Below are 21,607 nucleotides of genomic sequence, written 5' to 3'. Positions count from 1 at the left end.
CCAAATATACAAATGCATTTGTCCCATTGGTGGCCGTGGGCGGGCTGCCCAGGCTCCCCTTCTGCTCAGTTTTAGGGCTAAAGGGGTGAAAATCACCATACATGGAGGGCATATCTACCACTTTTAGCCCTCCAACTCTTACAAGGTTGGGGTCATCCCCTGAATTTTAGGGATGTTTTTTCTTTCTATAAATAAAATCTCCTTAAAAACATTCCCTCTTTTCCCGCTGGTCCTGCCCTCTAACCTAAGGGCTTAAGATACCAATGATTCTGAGAAATTTTACTCTTGATCTGCAGAGGAGACCTGAACTTAAAGGCAGGGGCTTAAGGCACCACTGATTCTGAGAGGTCTCCCTCTCGATCTGCCTGCGGAGGAGACCCAAGCTTAAAGCAGGGACTTAAAGTACCACTGATTCTGAGAGGTCTCTCTCTCTCTCGACCCATGGAGGAAACCTGAGCTTAAAGGCAGGGCCTTAAGGTACCACTGAATCTGAGAGGTCTCCCTCTCAATCTGCAGAGGAGACCTGAGCTTAAAGGCAGGGGTTTAAGGTACTACTGAATCTGAGAGGTCTCCCTCTCAATCTGCAGAGGAGACCTGAGCTTAAATGCAGGGTCTTAAGGCACCACTGATTCTGAGAGGTCTCCCTCTTAATCTGCAGAGGAGACCTGAGCTTAAAGGCAGGGGTTTAAGGTACCACTGATTATCCCTCTCGATCTGCAGAAGAGACCTGAGCTTAAAGGCAGGGGCTTAAAGTACTACTGATTCTGAGAAGTCTCCCTCTCGATCTGCAGAAGAGATCTGAGTTTAAGGCAGGGTCTTAAGGCACCACTAATTCTGAGAGGTCTCCCTCTTAATCTGCAGAGGAGACCTGAGCTTAAAGGCAGGGGCTAGAAGCACCACTGATTCTGAGAGGTCTCAATCTGCAGAAGAGACCTGAGGTTAAATAAGCAGGCTGCAAGGCAGGCACTGAGGTAGACAAGAGGAAACAAGTGCAGCAGGCAGAGGAACAGCAGCAAAGCAAATGGTTTTGTTCTGCTTTCACTTTCGTTTCATTGCTTCATCCAGGGAGGGGTCTGCTGTACTGTGCAATACAGGTGAATGGTATGGTACAAAAGGACGAATGAAACATATGAAATAAATCCTGGTCCCTACTCTAGAATCCTCTTTATGGTTGGGTTGACAAAACGATATTGGGTAGGAGCTGTTATAATGTGTTTGGGTTTCGAATGAGAATTTGCATCTAGAATCCTTTATGATAGGCTGAAGTCTGTTTATTCAGAGAAAGGTGACCAAGATGGCAAAAAGTCTGGAAATTATTCTGGCACATATTGCACAAACCCATATTGGGACGTTATGCAGGGTTTGGCAGGAAAAATAATGTAAGGGTCACGGTCTAATTAGTATTCTTGATTTACCTGCCCATTGTTGTAATTTCCACCTCATTTCCTTTGCTGCAAAATGTTCCCTGCAGCTGCAATCTCTGTCTCTGTTCTGGTAGTTACATGAAGCCCTGGGACATAGAATATATTCTAATTCTCAGCTGGAAATGAATTGCACTTGGAAATTGGCTTCAGGCATTGCAATAAGATTCTTTCAGCATTAGCCCTAAGAGAAACACCACTTTAAAACTAGAGTATAGAAACCTTCAACAGTAGATGCACTTCAATTTTTTTAAAGTTGGTTTCTGGATTGTAAGCAATGAAACAATTAAAATGCCAGCTTTTTAAAAATGAATTCATTCTGATCATTTTGCAGAGCTATTCTCTTCTTGCTCCTCCAAGTCACCCAATGTATTCTTATTGAACATGTAGAGTCACTTTTGTCTGGCAGTAGTGCCAGTTTATCACACTAAATATGTAGTTTTCATCTCTGTCCTTACAGAACAGCTCAGCTCCCCTGGGCTACAAAATCTGTTCTGCCACCACAGACATATGTGGAGCTGTTTGTTGGAGTCTGCATAGAAAGCTTCAAGCTGTTTTGATTAGTCTGCTACCATGTTTTTAAAAGAACATTATATCCTTGGAAAAACATGTGTGGGGTTCTAAAAAACACTGCAATAATTTTAAAAATGTAATCTATTTTTGCAGACATTTGAAAACCCATCTTTGCTTTTGATTTGGAAAAGTCATTTTCCCATAGTGGCAAACCTATCATAGTTCAGTATGTTTCTACAAGAGGCCTTAGTTCTTGTGTCATTAGTGCACTTATGAACACACGTAATGTGCATATATGTATTTATGAAAGTTAAAAAAAAACAATGAGGCCCTAACATTTCATACAAAGATAATGAAACATATAACATAATATTAGAAATATTAGGAATGAGTGCTATTAGTATACAATATACAAATTGCCAGTGGCACAGCGTGTTAAGCGCTGAACTGCTGAATTTGCAGACCGAAAGGTCGCAGGTTCGAATCCGGGGAGCGGAGTGAGCACCCGCTGTTAGCCCAGCTTCTGCCAACATTTGCATGTTTGAAAACATTTCTGGTTTGAAAACATGCAAATGTGAGTAGATCAATAGGTACTGGTCCAGCGGGAAGGTAACAGCGCTCCATGTAGCCATGCCGGCCACATGACCATGGAGGTGTCTACAGACAATGCTGGCTCTTCAGCTTAGAAATGGAGATGAGCACAAACCCCTTGAATCAGACATGACTGTCAGGGGAAAACCTTTACCTTTATCTATACAAATTGCAAAATAGAGTATGGAAATTGATTGAGATCAGTAAAACAGATATCCAGCTAGTCTGCAAAGAGAAAAGGCTTCTATTGAGGCATTTTTCAATTTTATCTAAAACAAAAAATAGTTAAAGCATGTTGAACCTTTGGGTGAAATGAATTTAAATTTAGCACAGTAGCTGAATGTGTCTCTGGATGCATATTTTGAGAAATGTTATTGGTAGTCTTTCTGACTTACAGAGATGGGGTGCTTGCAACACTTATTCTACTCTGCCATGGTCAGGCCTTACTTGGATTAATATGCCCAGGTCTGAGCACCAGGTCAAGAAAGATACTAAACTTAGGGAGCTACGTATGTTTAGCTTAGAGATAAGAGGACTGAAAGGTGATGTGGTGGCCATATGTAAGTATGTGAAGGGACATCATGTAGTAGTAAGTTTGTTTTCTGCTGCTCCAGAAATTAGAACACAAGCCAGTGGATTCAAATAACTGTACAAGAAAAGAGATTCCATTGACATATTGTGAATAACTTTATGACTGTAAGAGTTGTTCACAGTAAAAGACTCTACCCAAGAAGGTGATTAACTCTCCATCTCTGCAAGTCTTCAAACAGAGGTTTACCTGTGTTTTCCTGTGTGGCAGGGTTGAACTAGATGTTTATTGCAATCTCATATGGATTTTTAAAAAGGGGACTAACTTATATATTAATTTTGAGGGGCTATATTTAAAAATGCAACTCTAGAGGGATGGGTAAAGAACATCTTGCTGCATAAAGTAGAGCAACTAACCCCCCTGCCCTTGAATAAAAGTTTAGTACCCAGTGGTACTAACCACTGAGCTATTGAACTTGCTGACCAAAAGGTTGGCAGTTCAAATCTGGGAAGCAGAGTGAGTTACCACTGTTAGCCCCAGCTCCTGCCAACTGCTAGCAGTTTGAAAACATGCAAATGTGAGTAGATCAATAGGTACCACTCCATTCGGAAGGTAACGGCATTCTATGCAGTCATGCTGGCCACATGGCCTTGGAGACAACGCCAGCTCTTTGGCTTAGAAATGGAGATGAGCACCATTCCCCAGAGTCGGACACGACTAGACTTGATGTCAGGGGAAAACCTTTATCTTTACCTGCCCCAAATCCACAACATTTAGTTTAGTAAACAAGGCTGTAAATTGCACTGAAAAATGTATGGCTCTCTCATAGTACCCAAAACAAGCAGCCTAAGGCATCACTTTCACCTTGCTCAATGATAGCACTGGCCACGCAATTGCCTACAGACAACAGTCATTCCGAAAGTATGGTAGCTGCCTGGAAGGATTTCGTGCTTGTTTTCTTAATCATCTCAGTCAGATTTCGGATTCATCCTAATATGAAGAAACAACAGAAAAGTGTTATACATAATGCCATTAATGACAGAACTGCAGCGTGTCTTCATAAGCCACAGATCAGAGGAAAGCTAAATGACTCATTCAGCCTGACCCTGTGCCTCAGGGAAGACTGCACTTCGTCTCACTGCTACACTTCTGTCGTTCCCGATGCTCTTAAATCTTCGGAGCAACAGAGACTGTGCTGTCACCTCAGGGCCATGCTTCAAAAAAGCTAGTTTTTCAGTCAGTGTCTCTTTCTTAACAATTGACCTGTATTTATAACCAAAAGCTGGCTCAGGGAAGACTGCTTCAGTTTGTGGAAGTGAGGGGGGGGGGGTTCAATCCTTCTTACTTTCCTTTGGTCAGTTTTGCTTTAAGGCAGGATGCCCCAACCTGTCACCCTTTAGATGTGTCAGACTACAAATCCATTATTCTCATCCAGACTGGTTGTATTGGCTGGGAATGATGGATACCATAATCCAAAAATAGAGGGAGCCCATCATGCTTTTTAAAGTCCTGTCCTCACTCACCTAAACTTGCTGTCATTGATATCTATTTTTTGTATGCATTTGTACAGAGTCCTTGTACAAAGCTGTAGTGCTTTACTATATTTATAACTAGCTTGGGTACCCGGCAGTGCCCAGGTTATTTTTTATGAATGCTCCCATTAGAAAATGCATAAGGGTGGGGCTGAACTACAATTCCCAAAAATCTTGGGTCAGTACTCCCCAAATCCCATCAGTATTCACAGTTGGCCATGTTGAGTCTGTATGCCAAGTTTGGTCAAGATCCGTCATCTGCTGGGTTCAGTGTTCTTTGAATACGGGTGAGCTATAACTCTTTGATGCCAAGGTCAATCACCCCAAACCCTGCCAGTATGCAAAGTTGGCAGTGTTGGGTCTGTGTGTCAAGTTAGTTCCAGGTCCATTGTTGGTGGTGTTCAGAGTGCTTTTAGATTGCAAGTGAACTATACATCCCAGTCCCTAGAAGTCCTATAAATCATGGTGAATTCTCCCAAGCCTCTCTCACAGTATGTTCAGTTGCTGATCAATTCCTCTGTTTGCTGTGTGCCATAGGAAAGGGTGGGAAAGGGTTAAAGAAGCAGCAGTGGGTGGGGTCATGCAAATAGAAAGAGAAAGGAACACTGGGATGTGCCCACTCTAACCTGCAATGTCCTCCTCAGCACTGGGAACTATAGCCTGTTTGTGGAGGCCGGAAGCTGTCTGTGTGAGTGAACACCCTTGCCACATACAGATTTTCACTTTTATTATGTGTATAGATTATGTGTATAGATGATCTATGGGTAGACCTGGGAATGTAGAGACATCTGGGATTAGTATCCAACACTGAAGAATGAAATCTCAGATAGTCAGAAAGGAGATGGATGAACTGCTATGGCTGTTACTCTCCCAATACATTCTCACAGTACATGATATCAGTATATGTCTTGTATTTGTGTACATAGTACACAGTATCAGTGTACTCTATTGAAGAGGTTGCCTTGAAGATGAAACCTTTCCCAAAGTTTCAGAGAATGCCACAAGGTAGGAGTGGACAAGTCCCCTCAGATGTTACCAGACTGCATCTTCCATCAGCTCTATCTGGCTTTGGCAATGGTAAGGGATTCTAGGAGTTGCAGTACAACAACATCTGGAAGCTTGCTATTGCCCACCTCCTTGCATATATAATATGTATACAGGAAGCTGTTGAATGTTAGATTCCATCCAACCATCCATTAATTCAAGACTGACTCTGTGTTCCCCCTTTTTTGTGCACTTTACCTGCTTTATTGAGAGTATTTCCATTTTTCCACAATCTACTTTGCATCCATATGGTGAACTAGCTTTGGTAATAAAAAATATTGCTTTGCATAGCAGTCTGTTACTGAGAACTCAGCTGCAAGCACATGTAAACATACATTTTGTACTTTGAATTTGAGAGCAAATTCCCTTCTTGCTTCTCTAATATTATTTTTCTGGGAAAAGCTGCCTGAATATGGGATGCATGTCTTCTAAGAGAAAGGGGATCCTGATGTTGAATTGCTAGGATATCCTTTTTATTGTAACCGAAGCTGAAGTTATACTTGTAACTGAATAATTCAGTGTTTTCAACTGTAAGTGAAAGGAATTGCCCATCTGTAATATGCAAATGTCTTCCAGACTTCCATTTTACGAATTTAGGTAACCTAATCCAAACACTTGACAGGAAATATAGTCTAACTTCTGTATCTGAACGCTCAGTTTCCATGGAATCCGCCATCTACAGCTCAAAATTATTCAAAAACTACTCAAAAATCAAGCCTTGATTTTCCTATTTTATATAAGACACCCTATTTTGCTATATGGACTTGAGTGTCCATGGATTCTGGTATAAATTCAGGGTTGGGACTGGGGGTTCTAGAACCAAACTATAGAGGATATCAATGTCCCACTAATACAAAAGTTCTCATTTTAAGAAGCAACAAGTATGCTTAAAGTATCAAGGTATTTTAAGAACTTTGTTCTAGGAATCGCTACCAGACTGGAAGCAAGTGTGAGTTGGGAGTATAGTAACTGCTTTGGGAGACAGTGATCGGGCATTCAGACAACGCAGCCAGTCAAGCGGAGTTGATGGCATAAGAGCATCTCTTCAATACTGGTGATCTTTGCTTCTTCCAGCACACTGACATTTATCCACCTGTCTTCCCAAGAGATTTGCAGGATTTTTTGGAGGCAACACTGGTGGGATCATTCCAGGAGTTGAGTGTGATGTCTGTAGGCAGCCCACGTTTCACAGGCATATAACAAGGTTGAGAGGACAATCTATATATATAAAAGAGTGATGGCATCATGGCGACCCACAAAACAACAAAACTACAGGCCCCCCAACCTCGAAATTTGACAACACAACCCATCATCCACGCCTCTATGGTTGATACAACAAAAAGAAAAGAAAAATAAAGTCCTAATTAGAGAGAGGGGAATAATTGCTTTTATCCAATTGCTGCCAGTTAGAAGGCTAAGCTCCTCCAACTTGGTCTCCTAGCAACCCAATAAAAAATAATAAAAAACACTAAAAATTAATACAATAAAATACTATAATAACAGAAAATAACTAAAAATAATACAAGAAAATAATAAAATATAATAAATAAAAATATAACTTACAATAAAATTAATAAAAAATGCAAATAACATCAAATAAAAATTACACAACAATTTTTAACCAATACCACCACCACTTTGCCACAGCAACGGGTGGCCGGGCACAGCTAGTAGCTTTATAAACAAGCACCTTGGTATCCCAACAGATGTCCCAATCCTTAAACACTCTCTGCTTCATTCGGAAGAATGCCACACTCGCAGATCTCAGGCGGTATTGTATTTCAGTGTCAATGTTGATTTTTGTGGAGAGGTGGCTGGCAAGGTCCTACAAGATGTTGGCATGAGAGTTAAAGTGGAATATAGTGCTATAACAGTGTTGGAGAATAAAAACCATAGTGTGTTCTGCAAAGGTTGACGTAGATAATGACAGGGATTGCGTTGGTGACTTATGCCAGTGTAAGACTTCCTTACCCAAGCAGTGTGAAATAGTGGTGAGAAGGTGGCAATGAATGGTGTTTCTGACTGCTCCTTATGGAGACCATGTTAATTGTTGCCATATCACTACACTCGTCTGAGTGCACATAGCTACTTTAACTCTACTTAATTTGTGTATGGGCTCTACTGCCAAATAATCTCTACCAGCAATTGAAAGCAGTCACTGTTGGTGAAAATGAAGCGCACACTGTACTTTCCTCACATATGCATTGGAACATTACATTCACTTATGCATTGAAGGCACACAACAAAGGAGCTGTGCAAAAACTGCACTTTGGTTTGTAGTTTTTATTTCTTGTGGCTCCCAAAATCTGACTACTTAAGCGCCTGTTGAGTTTTGTAGTGTGATCTTTCATGATTGTCCATTTCCTGCTGTGGTTCCTTTGCACACCTTTGACTCATTTATTCAGTTCTTCAACAAGGACAGTGTCATTCTGCACCTGGCCCCAATGTTTATATGTGTTTACGGAGTTGTCCTCTTAAGTAATCTATATATGGTAACTTAGGCTGAGTTTCTTTTTTAAAGGTTACCCTGGTAGTCTTTTGTAAATTAGCCTCATGGTTTAATAATGATAAGTTTCATCACATTCATTGACATTTTAAAAATATATGTTCTCTTCCCCCTTTTCTGTCCAGACTCCATAGGTGGCCCATTTCCTGCCTCTTCCCACCGATGCCACCACAAACAGAAGCACTGCCTGCCCATCCCACAGTGTGGAGCCCTCTCAATCAGCCCCCTGCTTTTCCACCCCCACACCAAGGGGTCGCAGATCATCATGGACACCACACAGAAAGCGGTCAAGCGCCAGGCTTCCTTCTGCAATGCCATCACCTTTAGCAACAGGCCAATTGTCATCTATGAGCAAGTCAGACTCAAGGTGAGTGCATGTCTATCCTGCTAACCTGCTTTGTGGGAATCCAAACTGATAGAGTATACTAGGTCTCATGAGGAAATAAGTCTCCTCTCCTCATGACCTGGTTTCCAGTGGAGATCTTTCTGCTCCAAGCTTCTAATTTGCTCAGGAAGAATTGCAAGAAGTTGTGCATCAAACAAATGCTTAATTTGGCCTTTGGAACATCAGACTGAGTTGCGGAGATCAGGTTTTCCCTCCAGATCAGATTAAAACTCAACAATGCTTGCATCACCTTGGGGGATTTCACTTTAGCAACGGATAGGTGATTTCTGAACACACAACCCCCTAACGATTAAAACAAGTGTGCACACTTTTTCTCCTATCCATTCATTAGCTGTTTTTGAGGAATATGATAGTGACCAAGTACAATTGCCTTAGAATAGGAAATACTGCACTGGAAATACACTCCCCTCCATTCCCCAATTTCTTTGTAGGCTGGCTGAAATCTTCTGGCACACACGCTGACTTGGTGTGTTGCCTTTATTTCTGGCTGGCACAGCATTGCTTTGAAAAATTAATGGTTGGAGTGTTGTGCGTCCTGTTTTATGTGACAATTTTACTGGCTTACAGACATGGTTAGTGTGCAGATAAGAGAGTATACAAAACCAGCAATTGTGTGCTGACATTTCTTTCTTTCTCAATAGCTTCTGGGGATTTGCAATGTTTAAAATAGCATAATAAATAATATGATTTTTTAAAAGCAGTGAAGGTAACTGCTGCTTTTGTTCCTTTCTTTGTATATTTATTGCAGTTGTCTCACTTTATTGCATTTTGCTACATGCAAAGTGTCTAGTTAAAGGATTGCTGGTCTGACAAGTGAAGCAGAGGAAACTATGCCCTCTTAGTATTTATTTCAAAAAATAAATAAATGGCTTTAATATAATTTTTTTTGAATTTCTGTAAAAATAAGTGTCAAACTATGTTTTGTTCAGCTTTCCTCTTTGTGAAAAGGTGAGATGTAGTTTATGTGTATTTGTTTTTCTCTCATCTTTGCTCAGCCTACATAAAATACTTAATGTTGTTATTGTTGAAAGAATGGAAGAGTCATTTCATTTCAGGATTATTTTGTGACTTTTCTGTATTTTCTCTGATATTACTTTCTCCTGCGTAATTAATTTTTCCTTCTTGTTTCCTTGGTACTAAGACTGTTTATTAGGATTCAGAGGGAAACAAATAAAATATAGAAGGAAAGGAGAAGGGGGGAAAACTTGAAGCTCACTTTGACTGCCAAAACATGTATTGTGACCAAAATCACTGGTTTGGTTTACATGTCGGCACTTGGGATACTTTTGGTGTTTGGAGTACTACTTGGGGCGTCTGGAGTACTACTGGCAAAAATGGATTTTAAGGAATGCCATATGTCTAGATTTGATGGGTAGAAAGAGGCTCCTTGCCAGTCCAAGAAATTTTCTTTCATAGCTCTTTGCTATTTGCTTTGCATATTGGTACAATATTTAGAATATTTTTCTGAGAACAGATCTGGCTGCTTTTTCAAGTTTGTGTTGCCAATGATGCTAGAGCATAGACTTTCCTGTGTAGCTATGAAGTAGATTTTTTAATGGCAAAGGTGCAAGATTCCAGTACAGGTTGAGTATCCCTTAACTGAAATGCTTGTTTCACATTTTGGAATACAGTAGAGACTCACTTATCCAACACTCGCTTATCCAACGTTCTGGATTATCCAACGCATTTTTGCAGTCAATTTTTCAATACATCATGATATTTTGGTGCTAAATTCGTAAATACAGTAATTACTACATAGCATTACTGTGTATTGAACTACTTTATCTGTCAAATTTGTTGTATAACATGATGTTTTGGTGCTTAATTTGTAAAATCACAACCTAATTTAATGTTTAATAGACTTTTCCTTAATGCCTCCTTATTATCCAACATATTCGCTTATCCAACGTTCTGCCGGCCCGTTTACTTTGGATAAGAGAGACTCTACTGTACCTGTATTACCATATATGTACATAATGAGATATCTTGGAGACAATACATGTCATGTGCTGCAGTTGATGGTGGTTGGGATAGTGGAATGCCTAGTAATTGGTGGTGGTTATTACAGGATCATGACTAGCAGAGTGGTGATGCTTCAGAAGGTATGGAAGGGGTTAATCTTCCTCCTAGTTCTAAAGGGCAGAGTAATCTGTATGTAAGGAGTCCTCAGTGGTGTAATGGGTTAAAGCCTTGTGACTTGAAGGTTGAAGGTTGGGTTGCTGACCTGAAGGCTGCCAGGTTTGAATCCAACCTGGGGAGAGCACGAATGAGCTCCCTTGTTTATAAGTCTTTGCTTTGTATCTGTTTCTGTGGCTGTGTGCTATCTTTATGTTTTAAACTTGGACCTTGAAAACAGCCAAATGAGTAAGTGCTGCTTAAGTAAAATTGTTTTTGGAGACAAACTGGGTATTGTTTTTGGTTCACCTCTGCCTACATACCAGCAGAGCCCTGGATCCTGACAATGTTCATTCATATACATCTTTCTACTCATAGTTCAGATTTGTTAAAATAATGTTGTGTGTGGAACAAAGCTTGTGTTAATTAAACCATCAGAAAGCAAATTCCAGATAAGAGATATTCAACTTTCCTAGTAGAAGGTTCCATTATGCTGAATTTCACTTACTCTTTGAACAGGCTACAGAATAGATAATGCTTATGAACCTTGGGGATGGCATTAAACAAGGATGTGAATCCCCTCAAAGACACATCCAGAGTTCCCAGATGTTTGGCTTTATTTAAACTACTACTTTATTTACTCGAATGTAATGCTCATCTTTTTTGGCTAAATTACCATCCCAAAATTAGGATGTATACTACATTAGTGTCATATGGTAATCTTAATGCTGAGCCAAAACAAAAGAGGAAGCTGTACTGGGAGTGCCTGGAGGTCCTATTTGAGGGACATCATCTCTAATTTAATTGCCATGTCCCAATGCTATGTGATCCTGGGATTTGAAGTTTGGGGAGGCATCAATGTTCTTTGGCAGAGAAGGCTCAAGACCTTGTAAAACAACACACACACACACACACACACACATATGTAATGGCTGCTGCACATTACATTTGACAGCAAATATTTTTCCTGGTTTCAGAGTTTTGAAAATTGAGGTGCACATTACATTCGATGGTGCATTCAACTCAAATAAATATAGTAATTTTAAGCTATGCTTTGTTTTTAATAAGATTTAATCTATTTTGGGTTTTGTGTAAAAATAAAGGAGTGATACAAATTAATCAAAGAAATATAAATAAATAAACCCCTGAGCTGTCCCCATCAATAACTTCAAAAGAAGAGGAAAATGAAGCTGGAAGTGATACCAGGTCATTTTAAACATTGTTTATATGCCCACAGGGATTGGATGAATCTTAAAAATGCCCCCCTCCTCATCTATCTCCACTTTCAGAGGATGCAAATGAAGATACAATGAGATATTAAATGCAGCATGTAACCACAACTATGGTTGTGCGTTCCTCTGATTCTGGAGAAGCAATGCTTCACCGATAGCAATTTTGGCCCTGATCATAGCCAGAATCCATCCACCAGTGTAGCTACATTGGTATGTGCTCAAGAGTTATATTCCTTGAAACATAACAAAATCCTCCAAAATTGAGGGTCATAAAAACTTCTCTTAAAGAATGACCTCAAATTGGGTCAGTATAGCCTTTTCACAACTATGTTGTAAGATACCACTGAATTAAATTAGAATTTGAATTAGTAATCAAATTCCTGTGTGTGGTATGGCACTTTTATTGTGCTTTTAAAATTCGGCATCCCAAAATATATTAAAACAACTATAATACTGAAAAAAGGTTTTGGTGTCACATGCCTCTGTAACTTTTGCAAGGCTGTGGGTATTCCCATAATTTACTTAACAAAAGTTAATTTAAAAAACCCACTTCTCCTTGAAATGTCATTACTTTTAGACTCTTTTGGACATTTTTATTGTATTCACTGTTCAGCTTTATTTCTGCCATTAAACAGTTATTACAACTATGTCTAGAATTCCAGTTCACAAAAACCTTGATGCAGTTTTCCTCCTGTCTTCAATTGTTTATTGCTGGAATCCCAGATTACATTGATTTAATTTCAGTATCAAATTCCCTAGTGCACACTTTTCTCTGTCTATTTAGAAAGATTGCAAAGTTCTTAAAATATATCTTGCTTAGACTACCCTCAGCTTTCTGGCAATAGCTTTTATTTCCTTCATTTTTGCAAGAACTGACTGGTTTACTCAAAGAGCATCTGTTTGCCTTTGGAATCATCATCCAGTGTAAATGAATCAGAGGAAAGGGATGTTGTCACGACCCAGGCGGCAGAGGCACCAATAACCATACACAGAGGCCAGAATCTAACTAATATCTTTATTGAAGGAATATATAAAGTTAATAAAAACAAGTATAGAAAATAGTCCAGAATTAGACCCTTCAGGAAAGGTCAGAATTAGTCCAAAAAAGCAATGTCCAATAAGAAATATTAAGGTCCAAAGTTGTAATCCAATAACCGAAACACTCACTTTGCCAAGCAAAGTGAGGGGAGATGACAAGGTCCTTAGTCCATAAAACTTGAGCGTGGCTAGGAATTAACTTGATACTTGAAACAAGGCTTGAACGTGGAACAAGGTAACTAAGAACAAGAACAAGGTCCGTGGAATAACTTGGTAAAATCCGTGAAACAAGGCAAGGATTAGTCCTGGGAAACAAGGCAAAGTCCGTAGGTAAACAAAGGCTGGGAAGCAAGGCGAAGGCTGGATAGCAAGGCAAGGCTTGAGCTGAAGCGAGGCTTGAATCGGAGCGCGCTGTCCAGACACAACTCGCTCCGTAGGCTGACGAATTGACTCCGCGAAGTTGCTACGCGGGCAAAACACCTATATAGAGTCCAACTTTCTCACCAAAGCGGTTCCCTGGGAATCAGAAACGAAAGCTAAACTCTGAGACCAGATGTTAAACTCCTTAAAGATTCTCACGAGAACCAATGTTAATTGGCAACATTCTTAGCTGCTATCCTCGCACTCCTGCGCGAAGCTGAATCCAAACTTCTCTGTTGTTTACAAAACTCCCGGCGCAAGAACACGGGAGAAGTAGGCTCTGGGGTTGTTTGACATACTTCTGGGGCACAACTTTCTTGCAGGTGCAAGGTTTCCAGATCTGCCTGGGAAGGATCTGGCTGAGAGGAATCCAGTTCAGACTGGGAAGGTAAAAAACCCAAGTTTTCATCTTCATCAGGGATTACAATGTCCTGAGCAGGACTACAAGGCCCATGGTTCATCACACTATCCCCCTCCTCAGGGCCCCTCCCAAACTGGGGCCCTCTCCCCGAGGCGCGAGGTCGCGGTTTGGTGGGATAGGTCAGATGGAAGCGACGGGTTAGATCAGGAGCATGGACTGTGGAGGCGTCTTCCCAAGAGCGTTCCTCAGGCCCAAAACCCACCCAGTCAATGAGATATTGTAGGCGGCGGCGATGAAAGCGAGAATCCAAAATGTCCTCAACCTCGAACTCCTCCTCCCCATTCATCAAAACAGGAGGGGGGGCCGGTTGGTCTGTATCAGGACGCACACCATCCGCCGGAAGGAGCAGGGAACGGTGAAACACTGGGTGAATGCGCATTGAACGCGGAAGTTGGAGTTTGAAAGTCACGGGGTTTAATTGCGCCACCACTGGATAGGGGCCAATGAAGCGGGCATCTAACTTCCGGCATGGGCGGTGGGAGGGCAGAAAGCGAGTGGACAGAAAAACCCGATCTCCTACCTTGATTTCGGGGCCCGGCTGGCGGTGTTTGTCAGCGTGGCGTTTATAGTCCTCCTTGGCTTGGTCCAGTTGCTGGAGCAAAAGTTGTTGCACCGCTGTGAGTTCCTGCAGCCAATCCTCTGCTGCGGGAACTTCTGAAGTTTCAATGACAGGGGGAAAGAAACGTGGATGGAAACCGTAGTTTGCAAAGAACGGCGTTTCTTTTGTAGAAGCTTGAACTCCATTATTGTAGGCAAACTCAGACAGTGGTAACAGAGAAGCCCAATTGTCCTGTTGGTAGTTTACATAACAGCGAAGATACTGCTCCAAAGTGGCATTGGTGCGCTCCGTTTGCCCATCTGTTTGGGGATGATGAGCTGAAGATAAGCGAGAGTCTATGCCCAGTAGTTTTTGTAGTGCCTTCCAAAAACGAGAGGTGAATTGAGATCCACGGTCTGTGACTAAACTCTTGGGCAATCCATGTAGTCTGAAAACATGCTGAAGAAATAGATCCGCAGTTTCTTTGGCCGTGGGGAGGCCTTCGCAGGGAATGAAATGGGCTAACTTGGTGAATAGGTCCACCACCACTAAGATCGTGGTGAATCCACAGGAAGGTGGTAGGTCAGTGATGAAATCCGCGGAAATTATTTCCCATGGGCGAGATGGGGTAGGAAGGGGGTGCAAAAGCCCTGAGGGCTTCTCCCTTCGTATCTTGGAGCGCTGGCATACTGGGCAGGTGTTGACATATTTTTCCACATCCTTGCGGATCTTGGGCCACCAAAAATCTCTTAGGATCAAATGCATGGTTTTAAATAGTCCGAAGTGCCCTGCTGGTTTGCAGTCATGACACAGACGAAGCGCTTTTTCCCTGCCCGGTCCGGGTGGGATATAAACATGATTTCTATAGCAGAGCAGCCCATCTTTAAGCGAAAAGGGAAAATGCAGACCTTGGCGAAGTTGGTCCTGCGCCCAGGCATCTGCTTGCTGACTAGCCCTAATTTCTTGAGCACAGATGGGTCCTGGAGTAGGGGAAGTTGAACCAATGGGACTGGATTTGGTGTTCCCCACTGTGAGCGTGGCAAAGTTCTCAGGTTGTAGCAGTTGGGATTCAAAGGTCTCCTTGCGTCCTGCAGCGTATTCCGGTTTACGTGACAGGGCGTCTGCTTGCTTGGTTTGAGCTGGGGTCACATAATGGATCTGGAAGTTGAAACGTTCAAAGAATAAAGCCCAACGCTGCTGTCTCTGATTTAGTTTGCGGGCAGTTCTTAGATGTTCTAGATTACGATGATCAGTGTGGACTTCAATGGGGAATTTGGCCCCTTCTAGCCAATGTCTCCAAGTTTCAAAGGCTGCCTTTATGGCCAGTAGTTCTTTTTCCCAAATGGTGTAATTTCTCTCTGGTGTGGTTAGTTGACGAGAATAAAAGGCACAGGGGTGGAGGTGATCTCCCACCGGTTGTAAGAGTACAGCCCCAATTGCCACATCAGAGGCGTCCGCTTGCACCACAAAAGGGGTTCCAGGATTTGGGTGCTGTAGAATTGGCTGGGAGGTGAATAGTTTCTTCAGTTGCTGGAACCCTTTCTCTGCTTGATCAGTCCAGCGGAAAGGCTGCTTTCCACGGATGCAGCTAGTGATGGGGTCGGACCAGCGGGCAAAATCTGGAATGAACTTGCGGTAGTAGTTCGCGAACCCCAAGAAACGCTGCACCTCTTTCTTGTTAGTTGGCACCCGCCATTCCAATACTGCTGAAACTTTGGCTGGATCCATGGAAAGCCCTAGAGGCGAGATGCGGTAGCCAAGGAAATCTACCTCTTGTAGATCAAAAGCGCATTTTTCTAGCTTGGCATAAAGTCCATGATCCCGCAGTCGTTGCAACACCATTTTGACGTGGTTCTCATGTTCTGATTGTGATCTGGAAAACACCAAAAAATCGTCCAGGTAGATTATCAAGAATCTGTCTAGATAGTCCTGAAAAATATCGTTGACAAAATGCTGGAACGTTGCGGGAGCTCCGCATAAACCGAAATTCATAACTCGGGACTCGAATAATCCGAATTTAGTCTGGAAGGCGGTCTTCCACTCGTCCCCTTCTCTGATGCGAACTAGATTATAAGCCCCCCGAAGATCCAGCTTGGTGTAGACCTTGGCTCCTCGAAGTCGGTCCAGTAGATCCGAGATTAAGGGCAGGGGATAGCTGTTCCGCTTGGTGATATTGTTCAATGCTCTGTAGTCCACCACCAAGCGTAATTCCCCTGACTTCTTCTTCACAAACATCACTGGGGAGGCGGCTGGGGATTGAGAGGGTCTGATGAACCCCTTGCGAAGGTTTGTCTCTAAGAATTCCCTGAGAGCTTCTTGCTCTGGTTCAGTCAGGGAGTAGAGATGCCCTCGCGGGATCGGGGCCCCCTCCACCAAGTCAATGGCACAGTCATAAGGTCTATGTGGGGGTAATTTTTCGGCTTCTTTCTCATTGAATACATCCCAATACTCGGAGTACTTCTTTGGCAAGGTGATGATGGGCTCGGAGTCTGTGGCATGGCATACCTTGGCTACGAGGCAATGGTTTTGGCAGTACGGTGAAGCAAACTGCAGTTCTCTGTTGGACCAGGAGATGTTAGGGTCGTGGAGTGTCAGCCATGGAATTCCCAAAATCACAGGGAAATGGGGAACCTCGGTAACAAAGAAGGAAATCTCTTCCATATGTTCCCTTATCCACATCCTGGTGGGTTCCGACCACTGGCTTACGGGGCCCGTCTTGAGGGGACGGCCGTCTATGGCTTGCACCACACGGGCATTCTTGAAATCATGATATTGTAATCCCAGAGAGTCGGCATACTCTCTATCGATGAAATTGTTGGTAGCTCCAGAGTCTATCATGGCGTGGATCATGACGGGTCCCCTTTTTGCTGACCATAATGTGACCACGAGAAGGAACAGGACCCCGGTTGGCGGCTCTTGGATGGATTTTTTGACCGGGTTGGCGAGCCTCTCTACACCCGGTCGTTGGCTTCCCCCGCCGGCTGTGTGCCAGTCGGCTCAGACGCCTTCGACTCCGTGGAGGACGCCGCCGCAAGACGGGCGGCAGGCTTCCCTTTGGCTGGGCACTCTCTGGCGAAGTGGCCCCCGTTCCCGCAGTACCAGCAGAGGTTCAAGCGTTGACGACGGGCCTTCTCGGCGGCATCTAGTCTGGGACGCACATTGCCCAACTGCATCGGCACCTCCTCGCCTCCTCTGGGGTATGGGGTTGGCGGCGGGGTTCTCCACACCGGACGTGGCTGAACACTGGCGGGAGCGGGGGGTTTTGCCCCGGCTCTACCGCCCTGGCCTCGAACCCATTGTTTCCTGTTGGCAATCATGACTTCAGCCCGTAAACATTGATCAATGAGTGCCTCGAGGGTCTGGGGAGGATCCACCTTGGAGATTTCTTCCAGCATTTCAATGTTGAGACCCTCCCGAAATTGTCCTCTGAGGGCTACATCGTTCCAGCCGGTGTTGTGGGCCAGCACGCGGAACTCGGCTATGTACTGAGACATGGGTCTGTCCCCTTGAAGGAGGCGCCGGAGTTTGTGACCGGCTGCCTCCAAATTGTCCTCGATTCCCCAGGTCTCCTTAAGGTGATCCAAGAAGCGTTGTGCTGAACTTAGGTGGGGGGAGGCTTGATCAAACAGGGCCGTCGCCCAGCTAGCCGCTGGTCCGTCTAGAAGACTGTAGACCCACGCCACCTTGATGTCTTCTTGGGGAAACTCGGCATCACGGGCCTCTAGATAAGCTTGACATTGGCGGCGGAAAACATGAACCTTAGCAGCTTCTCCAGAAAACTTGGTAGGCAACGCCATGGCCGGGAGGCGAACTCCGCGCTCCCTCAACCCTTTTATTTCTCCATCCTGCGCGTTGAGTCGGTCACGGATGCGGTCCACTTCGTCCTTGCTGATGGTGTAGCTGAGCGGCTGTCCAGCCGGCGCGGCTCCGGTAGACATCCTGGCCTCGGTTAGTTGGTGCTTATGGGTGGCGGAGTCAAACTGTCACGACCCAGGCGGCAGAGGCACCAATAACCATACACAGAGGCCAGAATCTAACTAATATCTTTATTGAAGGAATATATAAAGTTAATAAAAACAAGTATAGAAAATAGTCCAGAATTAGACCCTTCAGGAAAGGTCAGAATTAGTCCAAAAAAGCAATGTCCAATAAGAAATATTAAGGTCCAAAGTTGTAATCCAATAACCGAAACACTCACTTTGCCAAGCAAAGTGAGGGGAGATGACAAGGTCCTTAGTCCATAAAACTTGAGCGTGGCTAGGAATTAACTTGATACTTGAAACAAGGCTTGAACGTGGAACAAGGTAACTAAGAACAAGAACAAGGTCCGTGGAATAACTTGGTAAAATCCGTGAAACAAGGCAAGGATTAGTCCTGGGAAACAAGGCAAAGTCCGTAGGTAAACAAAGGCTGGGAAGCAAGGCGAAGGCTGGATAGCAAGGCAAGGCTTGAGCTGAAGCGAGGCTTGAATCGGAGCGCGCTGTCCAGACACAACTCGCTCCGTAGGCTGACGAATTGACTCCGCGAAGTTGCTACGCGGGCAAAACACCTATATAGAGTCCAACTTTCTCACCAAAGCGGTTCCCTGGGAATCAGAAACGAAAGCTAAACTCTGAGACCAGATGTTAAACTCCTTAAAGATTCTCACGAGAACCAATGTTAATTGGCAACATTCTTAGCTGCTATCCTCGCACTCCTGCGCGAAGCTGAATCCAAACTTCTCTGTTGTTTACAAAACTCCCGGCGCAAGAACACGGGAGAAGTAGGCTCTGGGGTTGTTTGACATACTTCTGGGGCACAACTTTCTTGCAGGTGCAAGGTTTCCAGATCTGCCTGGGAAGGATCTGGCTGAGAGGAATCCAGTTCAGACTGGGAAGGTAAAAAACCCAAGTTTTCATCTTCATCAGGGATTACAATGTCCTGAGCAGGACTACAAGGCCCATGGTTCATCACAGATGTTCACTTGGGCCCATCCATGTGTAAGATCAATAGATGGAAAGAACAGTGAGAGGGGCACTCCCAATCCAGTGACAAAAATATTGTTGGTCTTGTGTCTCCTACTCCCAAGTCCACATGTCCTATAAGCTTCCCTTTCTGACACCCAACAGTTCATAGCATTTGAAAGGGATGCCTGTCAGCATATAGCTTTTTCTGATGTATCAATTTTAGAGGGGGGGGGGGGGGAGTTCTGCAGAGTCCATGCCAAGTTCCAGTCATGGCTCTGGGAAGCTGCAAATTATGATGATAATGGTTGAGTCACATATCCATATCTATTGCAGCCATCAATGAAGTCTCTAATACATAAAGTTAATCCTATAAATACAGCCAGCCCTCCATATTCACTGGTGTTAAGGGCACAGGACCCCTGTGAAAGTGAAGAACCATGAACAAAGAAATTGTTCCATTTTTATTTGAGAGATAAAATACCTAGGTCAGTGGTTCTCAACCTGTGGGACCCCAGGTGATTTGGCCTACAACTCCCTGAAATCCCAACCCATTTACCTGCTGTTAAGATTTCTGGGAGTTGATCTAGGCCTTCCAGTATGACTGGAGAAAGTTGGCTATAAAGTTGCACTGGAAGACCTAGAGATTTCTAGAGTGATCATTTTTAATCAAACCAATTTATTTATTTATTTATTTATTTATTTATTTATTTATTTATTTATTTCTAGTATTTATATTCTGCCCTTTTCACCCCGAAGGGGACTTGGGGCAGATTACAATGCACATACACATGGCAAACATTCAATGCCATTAGACATAGGACATATAGACAGACACAGAGGCAATTTAACATTTTCCAGCTTCCGGCTACATGGGGATATCCTCGATTCTGGCAACAGCGGAAACTGCTGCTTCATAACCCACTTGTGACACCAAGTCCTTGATAGTAATACTTCCTCATTCCTTTCTGCAGACTGCTGGCAGTTTTAAGGTGTGGTAAATTAGTTAAATTAGCCTCCTCGCATAAAGCGGTACCTAAATTTTCTACAGATACAACTGTCTTTTGAGCTGCTTAGGTCAACAGCGAGCTAGGCTATTAAATGGTCGGGAGCTCAATCCGACCCGGGCTTCAATCTCATGACCTCTCAGTCAGTAGTGATTTATTGCAGCTGGCTACTAAACAGCTGTGCCATAGCCCGACCTCAAATCCATAAAAGTTACACCCACAAATGTGGAGTACTTATTATGCATGTATGTCTACTCAGAGACAGTCAGGTTCAATCAGAAAGATCATTGGCCGAGATAACACTAAAACTTCAAGGGATTGCTCCCATGTAACAAATGGATGACAAGTAACAAATAATGTAGCTACTTGATAGAAGTAAGAGAGAACACTACAAAGTGACATCTCAAAATTAATGTAGATGAGAACAATGTTTCTTTGTTGCTGCAATAAGTTAGTTTTGTAGCTATTTTGAAATATTACTGTTACTTTTAAGGGCATTTTTGGAATCATTTTGATAGGGATTTATCATGCTATTCTTAATGAAAAGGTTTATTCTCCCTTCCTCTAAAGCAATGAAGACTAATGATCAATAGAACAAGAGATGAAAAAGGCAATTTGTCAAGTCACTTTCCCAAAACAACTGATTTTTTAAAAATAAAAAATCTGCATCAAGTAATGGAAAAAACGTGTTTTGAAAAAACAATGTGCTTTTAAAAAGTAATATTTCAAGCTCTGGGGCAATCCCACACAAGGCATTTTATCTAATCTTCGCATCACTTACAATGCATTCACAACATTCATTATACAACACCCCTTCCCTAACACAATATAAAGGTTTTCCCTTGACATTTAGTCTAGTCGTGTCCGACTCTGGAGGTTGGTGCTCATCTCCATTTCTAAGCTGAAGAGTCGGCATTGTCCGTAGACATCTCCAAGGTCATGTGGCTGGCATGACTGCATGGAGTGCTGCTACATTCTTGCCAGAGCAGTACCTATTGATTTACTCACATTTGCATGTTTTCGAACTGCTAGATGGCAGAAGCTAAGGCTAACCGTGGGAGCTCTCCCCCCTCCCTGGAGTCGATCTGCCAAAGCTTTCTTTCAGCAAGTTCATCAGCTCAGCGGCTTAATCTGCTGTGCCACCGGGGGTCCTTCCCTAACACAATAATATCCAGTATTTCAATGTCTCTTGTAGAAGGATAGCTGCCTCAAGCCCCCCTTTCACATCTATATATCTATATCTATCTTCTATATCATAAAAGTGAATGTTTGTATGTGGCAGCTTTCTGATTCGCCGCCACTTTCACAGGCCACTGTGACCGCCAGGAATCACTGACATTGACCAAACTTG

General features: G+C 43.1%; 1 protein-coding gene across 4 annotated transcripts in view; it reads left to right on the top strand.

Annotated features, from left to right (window-relative positions):
- Positions 1 to 21,607, top strand: part of neurl1 (neuralized E3 ubiquitin protein ligase 1) — a 232,408-nt gene that overhangs the window by 145,499 nt on the left and 65,302 nt on the right. For all 4 annotated transcript variants that reach the window (XM_062976300.1, XM_008106591.2, XM_008106592.2 and 1 more), the window contains exon 2: positions 8,262 to 8,503. In XM_062976300.1, coding sequence (XP_062832370.1) covers positions 8,262 to 8,503 — 242 coding nt within the window. The remainder of the gene's footprint in view (positions 1 to 8,261; positions 8,504 to 21,607) is intronic.

The sequence above is a fragment of the Anolis carolinensis genome, chromosome 3 (genome assembly GCF_035594765.1).
Source record: "Anolis carolinensis isolate JA03-04 chromosome 3, rAnoCar3.1.pri, whole genome shotgun sequence".
NCBI classification, from domain to species: Eukaryota; Metazoa; Chordata; class Lepidosauria; order Squamata; family Dactyloidae; genus Anolis; species Anolis carolinensis.
This window is presented reverse-complemented; position numbering and strand designations above follow the sequence as displayed.